Consider the following 12,839-nt stretch of genomic DNA (forward strand, 5'->3'; position numbering starts at 1 on the left):
ATAATAAAGAACTTACATGACAGCACTGATGTAAAACAGTGAAGCAAAGTTTAAGTAATGGGAGCCAGATTGTACAGGTTAAGATTTCAAACTCATACATTTAGTCTTTGGCAAAATTTAAAGTAATTTTCTTTCCACAAAATAGAAAAATATCCTGTTACATATAGCTACATTCCTGCCTAAAATTTCCTTTTAAATATGATGTTTAGTGTTGAAGGTAGTATTCATGTCTATGTAAAAAAAAAAAAAATATATATATATATATATATAAAAAACATGTATGTACATATATATGCATAACATAATACACACATATATAAATGCAAGTGGCAGATATGGCTGTTCTACTAAGTTTCAAATTATGTTGAAGATCTTGCTGAAACAAATATTTACAGACCAAGATACAGACTATTCTGCACCTGTAGGTCTCATAATTTCATCAAAAATTGGTCAGCACAATTTTTGCTTATGCTTCCACTCTTCTTAAATGAGAAAAAGTAAGATTTGTTTCCCATTTTCTCAGGAATTACACTTGCTGTACATGAGGAAATTTCATTGATGAGATTTTAAGTCTATGAGACAATAGAACTATGCAGGTAATTTGCAGGAGTTTGATTTCATAGCAATTGAAGACCAAAATTAAACCAAAACTGGGAGAAAGAAACCTGCAAGAGCTAAGCTTTCTCACAACCACACTACTGAACACAATTTAATTTATTATTCTAATTAATCTGATTAAACAGTCATATTGAGCTTGGTTTTCAGGATCCAAAACATGCATTTGATTTCCTAAATGAAAAGCTATTCAGCTAAATAAATGCATACACAGATTTCAAAAGACATGCAAATTCCACGTGTACTGTAGATACACACCAGCCAGCCAGTCTTTTCAAGAGTGGGCCCTCTTTACACTATCATTTCTCTGTTCCCAAACAGGGGACTACCTCAAGAATTTCTCAGAAAACTGAAATTAAATATTCAACCACAAATGTATGCAGATAAACCAGGCAATTGATGCTGGTTGAGTTAAACTCTGGGGTATGTTTTATTTTATTGTGAGCATAAACCATGTTACTTCTGTTTTAATTTGCAGTTCTGTTTCCATGGTAATTATGGCACTGGAGAAAGGGCACAAAGACTTATTTTACATAGTAAAAAATTAGAAAACAGTGTTTGTGCATGGGGGTATGTGTGTGTGTTTAAAATAGTAATTTTCAGAAGCTGTACTATTTGTTTTTCCTATTTGTATTCAAAAACCTAGAAAAGTTTGCACAAAGTAAAAAAACCTCTTTAACCAAGTATATTCTATAATATTTTTCAGTCATGTCATACAATCAGTACTAGAATCCTAAGCATGGGCACTGCCATTAGGTAGATAGGAGACCTCTAGAGAAAATACAGGAAATTGCAGGAAATTATATTGGCAATTTAGAAAGAGGTATGATTTCTTCTTCTTTCAGTATACAGGGAATTTCTAAATATTACAAACCTAAGATATGTGGGAGCAGCGTCTTTTTGCTAAGAAGGACTGTGACCCCATCCTGCTTATAACCACTTTAATTGATTGCTGTTCTCATATATGATAATTGACTTACTACTAATTGCCATTTACATAAGCTTTCCCCACCCTCAAGATTTCATTCCTTTATTTAGACCGTGGACGCATACAGTTGACTTAAATTTTTTCATCAGTGAAGAGGGCTTTCTCTGATGAAACTGGTATCTTTAGCCTGTTTCATCCAAAATTAAAACATGCGTGTGAGTTCCCAAAAGAAAGGCTATTAACTTACCATAAAAATATACACAAAATAGGTGACTGGTCAAGCTGAAGTGCACTTTTACCATGTGGCAAAAGCGAGGGGTAAAGGCTAGGAATAAATGCCTGCTGAAGTAGCTGGGGTTTGCTCAAAGGACCTGTGTTGACAGTGAAATATCTATCTTAAAGAGGTTTTTGCTACACTTTGGAGGTCACACAGTCATAGCCATACTCACCACTGTATCAGTTACTGCAATAGATAAACTGGAAACAGTGAAAACAATCTCTTCAGGAAAATACTTTTAAACCATTTTTAAAATCAAGCTAGCAGTTACACTTGCAAGGTAAAAGCAACAACACGAATTCTGAAGACATTCTGGTCATTAAAAATCTGTTGGTTTCTTTCTCAAGACGAGGTATGTCAACCAGCACAAGCTGTGTTAGGAATTTGTTTTGCACCACTGAAGTCATTGATCGCATAGGGACCAGGTTGATTTTACATAAGAGTCTGAAAAAATCGATCCTGTCTGTATAAATTCCCTTTGCGAGGACATTGTTCTTTCACTTCTTGTTCCACATGTCTCCATGTCAACAGTGATACTATTTTTGTGAAGTATGTGTATATGTTAAATACTCTATGACAGTAAAACCACTGAAAGCATAAGTTATTCAGCTGCTGTTATAGTGTATTTTCATTGCCAGTGCTAACAAATGGACATTTTTTTACAAATTCGCAGATACTTGCTTAACTTACATTTGTATTCAAAGTAGAACTCGGTTCTTAGATATTATTTTGCACTGAACTGGCAGAAATTTAAACCCCAACTGTGAAATCTGTCTGAAGTGAAGGCATAGCATTCATATCAAAGCACCTAAATGTAAGTGTCGTGTTTTTCCAAGATAGCAAACAGCCCCAGCAATCCTGTGAATGACAGTAGGAAGTGGAGTTCCTTTAAGAAATTGGTCCTTTTTTGGAGGGGGGCATCTGGTTTTCCTATCTAAAAGCTACCATAACTGTAGGCACCCAAGTCTGAAAATTCTGGTCTTAGTGAAGTAAGCTATAACACAACAGTAATAACTGTTATTAAATACACAGAGAAGCAGTTCTGGGGGAAAAGAGCGCACAGATCACATAGACTTTACTGTGGGTTTACAGAGGAAATTACTTCCAAAAAGGTCAGAACAGAAGATGAAAAAAAATTGTGATTTTATTATTCATGCCACCTATCTGCAGTTGTGGCAGTTTTTTTCACAATATCCTTCATCCAAACGATAGATGGAATGGACTTTATGGGGGGTGGAGGGGGGGTGGCGAGGGGAAGTTTTATCTTGTGCCAAAGAGTAGAGTCTATTTATTTAAAGAGAAGCATGAAAGAAAGGAGAAAACTCTGCCCCCATAAAGGTAAATGGTAAACATTTTAGGTGCTGTAGAAAAATGGAAGGTTTGGTGAATATTCTCAGAGAGTTTTATGTTAGAATATATACTTAATAATATTATAGCACTGTGCTTACAATTTGCTTTCCTGTAGCATTCGGAGTATCTTAATCACTACTTCTTTTATAATCTGAGAAAAATATGTTCTTCATTAGTTCTCTGAGTTGTTCTGCACAGTCCATTTATGGACTACTCAGTTTCATGTTTCAGGGCCGTCGTGGTTGAACCCAGCAGGCAGCTAAACACCACATAGCTGTTCACTCCCTGCCCTGCAGTGGGATGAGGGATAGAATAGGCAAAAAACCCTGTAAAATTCATGGGTTGAGATAAAGACAGTTAATAGGACAGAACAGGAAGTGAAAATCATCATCATCATCATCATCATAATGATAAAAGAATCAGAATATACAAAACAAGTGATGCACAATCCAGTTGCTCACTGCTTGTTAACTGATGTCCAGACAATTCACAAGCAGCAGCCCCTGGCCAGCTTTCCCTCTAATTTATATGCTGAGCATGATGCCATATGTTACGGGATATCCCTTTGGTCAGCGGGGTCTCCTGTCCCAGCTGTTTCCCCTACCAACATCTTGTGCACCCCCAGCCTACTCACTGGTGGGATGGAGTGAGGAGCAGAAAAGGCCTTGACTCTGTATAAGCACTACTCAACAGCAACTAAAACATCCCTGAATTATCAACACTGTTCCCAGCACAAATCCAAAACAGAGCCCCATACCAGGTACTATGAAGAAAATTAACTGTATCCCAGCCAGAACCAGAGCACAAGGGGTTATGTGCAAGCAGATTCCGTTAAGACTGCACAGCCAGCCTCTACCAACACCAAGTATTTAAATTAAGATTAGAAAATGACAATGTAATCTTTCTGCAGAAAACACTGCCCTTTCCCTGTGCTTGGCAAAAAAAAAGTTCTTTTCCTTTGATCTCAGCAGCTTGAATATTTATAATAATTACATTTTAGTGGCAGATAATTTGATCTTTAAAAGCTTTTATAGCTGCATTTCAAATTAGTAAAGTGTTTTAGGATATTTGCAATGATAGGATCTTTTCAAACAGCTACCATATTTAAATATAGTAGTTACCTCCCAAGACTAAAATTTCAATTTTATCATAAGCACAGACCTCAGTACTATTGAAATTTTTACCTCAGTCAGAAATATCATAACATAAATGTAATAAAACCTGAAATATTTTTTTTTGCATGTTTTGGTATATAATACAAGTAAAGATGCAATTGAAAATTAGTCCAATTCAGCAGACATCTGGACAAGCTAGCCACAAAATTCTCTGCTTTTATAAACATGGCTTCAGAATTGTTCAGTTAACTGTCAGGAAAAGAAGATATTTTGAATGGGAAGAAAACAGCTTTCTTTTTAAGTTGCTGTTAACCAGAATAGTTTTTGCTTTACAGAACTACAAATGGATACAAATATATGCTTTCACATCCATTCTGATCACTGTTAAGTGGGATACAAGAGCTATGGAACATAATAATAAAATACTTTCAAATTCTTCTGTAAGTTTGAAGATTTCACTTACTGTTACAAAAGCCTGTTCTTGTACAATTGTTTTTAAAAAGTGTATTTCACAAATTGCTTTACTTCTCATATTAATCTCCAATATATTATCATTAAATCAGTGGCAAAATTAGTATTGCAGTAAAAATGCAGGATCAAAGATTCCTGCACTATTTTTGTATTTAACTTATTTAACTGTTTATTTTAAATTCCAGCTATTTGAATGTTGTTTTTAGGGTAGTATTACATGAAAATTAATTATCCAGCCACTAATAACAACTTTTGTTTCCCATCTAACGTACACTTTCATATTTCATTTCCTCTGTTTGTGTGGTTAAATTCACTTGAGCTCCTATTATACTATAAGCTAAGTTATCAAGACACAGGTGAAGAGTGCTTACATAGCTTCATCTACTGAAAAGCTGAAGGGATGATAAACTTCGGCAAAGGATGGGTTACAAATACTTAAGGATTATTGGTATCTTCAAATACCTGAAGTGAGTTTGTGTTTTAGCTCCTGTCCTGCCACAATTATATGGCAATGTTACTCAACTTAAACTCCAGTGAAAGGGTTAGTGTGATTTAGGTCACAGCTGAGGCAGGCAGGGAATGAACACTCAGACATTTACAGTAACATAGGTGGAAAGCTGATAAAGTGCTGCAATTTGGTAATCCTTAATCTTATGCCTATAGCTTGTGTGAAGCACTTTGAACAGCTAGGTAATAAAAAATGCATAAGCAAATAAAAAAAAACCCTCTTGGCTTTGCTGTGATAGCTTATAGTTTTAACTGCTTTTCATACTTTGATTTTTTTTTCTCTCTTTTAGAACTTTCCAAAAGAAAGATGCATGGGAAATGGAACATCAACAGACTGCTATGTTCATAGTCAGTGGATACCACAGAAACCATAGTCCCGCTTTGTATGGCCAAGGCAATATCACTTGTTCAAAAAGAGATAGCACTTCATCTTCTTATGCACTTCACAGAGGTTGTGAAAATAAAATAGTTTATAAATCTCTATTGCCACCACTGGGGCATCCTTCAGGCTTTGGTGAGCCATTTCCTGAAGAGGACAGAACAGGCAGCTTACTAAGCCCTGTTTACAATGCAGAAGAAATCAAATTATCAGTAAGTAACTATTTTCCTATAACACATATATTCTCAAAAATCCATCTGTGGACCAAATGCAGCCTTTGAGGAGCCAAAAATTAGATTGCTCTGGTTGTTATTATCAGTGTTTTTATACAGTGCCAGCCCAGCAAAAATGGAAATACCTTATCCTAACATAAATGCAGTTTTTGTGGAGAATGAACATCCCCTCCTGGGCCATATCTCTGTTCTAATAACAATGGTGATAATTACCTGCCATTATGTGACTGTGAGAGAAATTTCTACATTTTAGCTCATTGCCTTCTAAACTGGGTCACTGCTTCATATTGCCTTCTGTAAGGGCACTGTGCTTTAAATATATTTCCATAATGCCTGCAAACTTACTGCCTTAAGTGCTGTTAGACAAATCAAGTTTCTACGGCATTTGATTGATAGAACAAATTAGAGGAATTGCAGCAACTATTTTCTATGTGTTAGCTACTGTATTTGAAAAGGAACAGAAATTACAACTGCTGTAATTCTTATTTTTCTTGAAATGAAATAGTAATAGCATAGCATTCTTTCTTTCAGTCTTTGTAGGCTGGAGATTACCAACCTCCATGACAAGTGGGATAAATCCCACTTGCCTAAGGCAACTTCTTAGGAAAAACTGTCTGTAATTCTTTGATTTTAGATGTCTCTTTAAATTGGAGCTTTATCCTTTTTCTTAGTATCTTCTATTCATCCTTAGGCCTCCACTACAGGCCACTATTTTTTCCCACTTAAAAACTTAGCATTTATTTTCCAGACCTTCTTCCAAACCATGCAACCACATCATCATTGAATAATGGAACTAACAGATTAGTAAGGAATGGACTGTAGCCATCTCTGTGTCCAGCTGTGATAAGATACATGCAACTTTGTACCCAGGGGATCCTGAACTGTGGATGTGTAGCTGAGCCTGTAAAAAGGAAAGAGGGAAGAGGGAAGACTTTAGCATTTACTGGGGGAACCAACAGGCGATTTTCTTGCTACTCATCACCTTAAATAGGAGCAAAGAGGCATCATGATACCAACAATCATCTTCCAACAGTTTGTGGTTGTTGTATCCTGGTTCTGCTGTCCACTTCAGAAATGGACACACATCCTTTCCTATCAGAGATGTGGCTCCTGGAAGGTTGTCTCCATATTCCAGAATCTCACTGTAGATATGGAGCACCACAGTAACAGCCTGCCTGGGAAACAGGAATTGCAGTGCGGCCCTTCACTGACCAACGTCCCAGGAACTGTGTCCCAGTAGTTCAAGAACAGTGAAAACCACATAGTCCTGGGTGTTTGACCTCAATTCCTTTTTTAAAATTCTTACGCTTCACAGGAATTTTAAGTAAATGGCTTTTGGTTTCTCATGGCTTGAGAGTTTTCCTTTTTGAACTGCTAATTGTGAAAGGAATTGTTTGGAGTTTTTTTCAGGAGAATCTGATAAACACCAATTCTCATCCTTTTTTCTATCAGAAGTGTCAGATGAGACACCAGACCACAAAGCTTCTGTTTCCAGCCAGCCCAGGGAAAATGTCCATTCTAAGGCAGTTTTGCAAGCTGCAGGGAAACCATTTCCCAGCTGGCACTTAGGACAGGGTCGATGCCAAAACAGTTGACTAGATTGTGAGGAAAACACTTTCCAGCTGGTGTGTGGGCAAAGTACATAATGAAACTATTAAGCAAGGGATATTTTTTTGTACAGAGTCTAAGTCCAAAACAGTGGCATTGAACCAGGCACAAGTTCAGAAGATCACCAAAATTAAATCATCACTTGGATTGACATTGGATACCACAGTTTTAGTGCAGAGGTGATTCAACAGTCTGTTACTCTAGAGTTCTGTCTTCAAATGGAAAGCCATTGCATCAAGGAGAAAGAGGAGAAAAAACATAAAGTATGTTGTAAACCGGAGTTCTTTGACAGAGTTTTCAGGACTGACGTTTCACCTAAGTGAAATGTCCAGTATTTTCAGAACTTCTGAAGATGTTACAAGGCACCATTTTCCTGAAGAATATTTGTAGCACTAATTGAAAACATCAGAGTTGGAGGTGGTGTCCTGATATCAATATTATTCTGTTGGTATTTAGGGAAGAGAGAAAACATTCTTTAGGGTTTTGGACAAAGACATCTCTCCTTCCTGTAGAGAATCTTCAGACAACTTTAGTGAATGTCTCCACTGGAACCTCTGTCCTTTCATGTTCTTACTTAGATGTTACATGTGTAGTGAAAGTCAGTCTTGCCTTAGAGTAAACTAGGAAGCTCAGCTGGGATTCACTAGGAATTCCCATAACCCCAAAAATTCTTGTTTTGAGGCTTTCCAGATATAGGGAAGTACTTTTTCTCTGAACAGTACTTTGGGCTGTGCTCTCTTTCTGAGATGAACAATTTCAGAAGATGGCTGTGTAATCCTTCCCAGTCTCTGGGAAGACTATTCCATAGAATAGTCCAATGTCCAGTTTCAGAAAATAAACAAATAAATAACTAAATAAAATAGCCAATAAAATTATTTGCAGCTTCAGAATTCTCCATTTCTACACAATTTCTCCATTTCAGAACAAGCAGTTAGGTATATTGTGCTTTCCGATCTGGATCTTTAACTTCTAATCACAAATACCTTCTCATGTTTCTCTTCAGATGATGGACAGATGTTGTCTGTTCTTGCTTTCAAGGCTTGGAAAGACAAGAAAGACTTAAGCTGTAGCAAGGAAAATTTAAATCAGGCATTAGGCAACTTTCTAATATTAAGGATAGGAAACTGATTAATAAATAGATTGCAATGGAAATTTGTGGAAATTCTACCGCTGGACATTATTAGGAAGGATTTTGACAGTCTTGGTCGTATCCTGAGGCATGCTGTAGTCCATACCTCTCATTTTTAGGTATTACTACTACCTAGCTTATTAGATACTTAGGCCCTCTAAAAGTCTTCTTGTGTCACTTGGCAATTTCCTAGGCATGTCAATTTTGATCTTCATATATGAGCAGAAGCACGCTGAAGACAGGCATCTGTGCATACTGCCTACGATGTATTGCAGTGTAGGGTTAGAGGAAACGACTCCCAAGAGCCCCCAGATTTAATCACAGCGAGACTGAAAATAGCCAGGCCAATTTCTAGTCTTGGTGTTACAAGAACTTTCCTGGAAAGCAGAAGGGGCTAAACATGAGAAGACTTTAACACACTAGGATTTGACCACTAAATGTTAAAATACCACAAGTGTTAAAGCTTTCTTGCTGCCCTGTTGAAGATGCATCCAAGAATGCTGGTACAGCTCATGGGGCAAGAAAGAGATTAACTCTAGGCAAATTAATTAGGCAGTCTGTGAGAGAGAATAGACCTAGCTTCCTGAAGTGCTTCACCCCAGCAATTGAGTTAATTCATGAACACTTTGGGAAGTTCTTGCTTAAAGGGAAGACATATTTAGCACGTTTCATATGTGGAAATATGCATCTTTATCAGGTACACTCCCTCATTTCCAGTAAATGATGAGGCAAGAAAGTGGTTCTCATTACTGCTATACACCGAAGAAATATGGGCTCAGCTAACACTGTAGAAATGAAAAAGTAGAGTCCTTGTTTCTCAACTACCCAAACAAATTAGGTTGAAAGCTTACCAATGAACCTGTTTCTATCCAGCTCCAGTTAGAAAACTAAAAGATGTAAGTGTTATCTGAGAAGAAGAAATTCAAAACTAGGGACCATGAATCTCATCTGAGACATGGATTGAAGCAGTTTCTTTACGATAGCTCTTCCTCAGGCACTGAAAGTAAAGACAATAAAGAACATAGTGAAAGAACAGACCAGAGGCTTGGAAAGCAAAGCTTAGTTGCTAACAAGAAATGTTGCCTTTTAGATCTGTTGAAATACAACCTTCTCTCAGAGTGCATAAAACCCGTGCATTAGGGACCTATCTAAAATGATAGTGACGTCTGACCCTCGGGTAAGATGTAGGGAACATGATCTGCTTATTCTAAGTGATAAACATTCTTCTTTCAACTCTGAGGAAATTTAGAAAAGTCTCATTTGGAGTTTACAGTGTATTTGAAGAAAAAACACTGCAAAGTAAGCACCAGTTGAAGCAAAGGACACTAGCATTTTAGGAAGATAGCTTGATCGTAAGGCCAGTATATTTTTAATGGCAAGTCAGCAATTGTAAACATTGTTATAATGAATCTCTGACAATCTCTCATAACTTGATATAACATTTCTGAAGAATAGCACTCGTGTAAATCAGCTGCCCATATGGAAAAGCCTGATGTGACATTTTTTCTCTAGGTGATGAGACTTATTAAATTCATATTCAGATTCACATTTTCTCAGTTTCTTATACTTCTCACTGGAAGTATTTTATTTGCTCCTTATTGAATCAGTGATTTCAGAACTGGTATTCATAGGCTAAACACATGGTGATTCTTTAAGTTAAAGCCTCCAGATCCAAAGTCTTCTTCATAATACAAAAGTCATCTTCAAATACTTCAAAATAGTACTGCCAACTCTATTATTGAATCCAAATGTCACAAGGAGATATATTTGTGATCTAGCCCATGAAGGAATAAATGGGCATGTAGCCGTGGCAGTCAAAATCTCGGGAACAACTCTTCATATGAAAAAAATGATGATTCACTGATGGGAAATCACGCATGTATTTATGAGGAAAACCAGAAGGCAGGTGATCTCTCTCCAGAGTTTCTCAAACTTTGGAAGATGAACATTCTGTCTTATCCCTGCTAGTGCAGGTATTGATAGAAGAGTGTTGTGGCATGAAGTGACCTTTGGATTTCTTATTCATACATGGCAAAATAAATCATTTTTTCTTCCCTGCCCTGTTAAAACACTGATCTGGAGGGACTGAGAAAAGGAAGATTCTGCTTTATCTGTGAATTTCATTTAAGGAGGCCTTTGTATCAGGAAGCCTGTCTCACTCTAGAATGATGGTATCATATTCAGAATTTATTTTCAGCTATTGGTTACTTATTGTACTTCGAAAAGAAAAGGGGTTTCCTATAGAAAATCTCTAAATTTCATCTCAAGGTCTGCTGCAGAGTTTGAAAATAATAGTGTTTTAAAGCATTCCCCTATTTAGTATCTTTTGGCCTGAAAAGATGCTAAAGGGCAGTTTTAAACCATGCTGAAAGTAAAGACCAAATCTGTCTCTAGTTGCCGTGGAAATAGAGAATACCCCATTCTGATACAATGGAGCCTAGAATAAAAATCTACAGGTGTAATAGAATTGGCCTTTTCCACAAAACATTTGAATATTTAAATCATTTGAAGCCATTCCTATTTGATGTACTGACAGATTAACTCTCCTTTTTACATTCTAGGAAAAACAAAACCAGAGATTCTAGGCTAATAACTCAATCAGTTATTAAAACTATTTAACATATGGTTTAATTAAGATAGTAAATGTCAATCATCTTTCTCAATATATGATCATATAAAGACAGAAAATTATCTTTCTCTTACTCAGTATTACAGCTTCTATACTAAGTTCTTTTTCTCAGTCGACTCAAAAATTCATGTCATAAAATTGTATTTATAAAAATAACCATGGAATTTATTTAAACAAGCATAATATCTTTAGGCAAAGAAAAAATTTTTCTTTCTTTTAATAAAGACATTCCAATGAATGCATCTTAAGTATTAGCAAAAGAATTAACAAAAATTGCTGCTTAAAAATTTAGAGCTTGTTCCAGCAGAGACTCGCTTATGTCCTTTACTTTATACAACTCCACATCCCATGGCAACCATTTTAAGACCGATTTTGGAATGGTTTATGTCTCAGTCTACTAAACACTTGTTAAATGGGAAGAAGATTTTTCAGTGAACTACTTGCAGCAAATAAAATTTAGTACGTTCTCCACAATGTCAGGGCTTGAAGTTGATAGTACAGAAATGAGCATAGGTGTTCTTGCTTTCCTCAGAAAGCATCATATCACAGAAGCAGACAGCTAAAATTATACTAGGCAATCAGCAGTATCCAACACTAGTTATATTCTGTAATTCCAAAAACCAGATTATTGTCTTCTGTCCTTGTTTAAATCATACAAGTGACTAACATAACCTCTAGCTGATCCAAAGATTTTTGAGGTTCTGAAGCAGCTTAGCTCTGTCTATTGGGATATTTAAAGTTTTAATGGAAAATCTACATGCTAATGCTGTGAATATCACAGGTATTTAAAGATCAGGTTCACATTATGTCATTTAGGCATCTGAATGCCTTTAAAAATGTGTGCCCAAATTCATGTTTTCTTGGAGACATATAAAGCATCATAGTGTTAGTAGCTGCTACAGGTTAAGATGTTTTTCAAATCTAAAATTTGATAATGCAAACACATAGTACTTGCTGGTTTTTACTAACCATGATTTTCTATTCATTGCTCAGTCTCTCCCTGAGATGTCCTTCCTTGCAACAACAGAAAAGTTCCTTCAAGAGGAAGAGAAACATACAAGACAGTTTGAAGAACGTTTAAATTTGCACCTTGAAGAACTGCAAAGACATTCTGAAAATACTCTAAAAAAATATACCAGGATACAGCAAAGCAGGCATACTTAAGCCAGTTACACAATTAAGAAAATAAAACCAAGTAATCACCCATGAGTTTCTTAGAACTAAAATCTGCAACCAGCTGCTTAATGTATTTAGGCATATTGCCAATAGCATGTATTTTTAACACCAAGGATTCAGTAAGATAATCATTACCCTTCAGATTTAGGTATGTTGTAACATGACTATATTACAAAATATTTTTTTTTACAGTGCTGTAACAGAGTCTGTGCTGCACACAATTGAACTATGCAAAACCAACCTGTCTATTTTAGTGACGTACTTTCAATTCTGTGATGTACAGAGGGCTAATAAGTGGAATTATTCCCTTGAAAACATAATCAGCCAAGAGAAATTCTCTAGATTGCACAGAACAGGAATAATAGGGGCCTTTAGCCATGTCATAGCTCCTCGCACAAAGAGCTTATCTATGCTCTGGTTAA

At 36.2% G+C, this 12,839-nt stretch overlaps 1 protein-coding gene across 1 annotated transcript in view; it reads left to right on the top strand.

Moving 5' to 3' along the window:
• Window positions 1-12,405, top strand: part of DEUP1 (deuterosome assembly protein 1) — a 62,248-nt gene extending 49,843 nt beyond the window's left edge. Inside the window, exons 13-14 of the mRNA XM_037376512.1 lie at window positions 5,554-5,854; window positions 12,235-12,405. Coding sequence (XP_037232409.1) covers window positions 5,554-5,854; window positions 12,235-12,405 — 472 coding nt within the window. The remainder of the gene's footprint in view (window positions 1-5,553; window positions 5,855-12,234) is intronic.
• Window positions 12,406-12,839: the final 434 nt, after the last annotated feature.

Source organism: Falco rusticolus, chromosome 2 (assembly GCF_015220075.1).
Source record: "Falco rusticolus isolate bFalRus1 chromosome 2, bFalRus1.pri, whole genome shotgun sequence".
Classification (NCBI taxonomy): domain Eukaryota; kingdom Metazoa; phylum Chordata; class Aves; order Falconiformes; family Falconidae; genus Falco; species Falco rusticolus.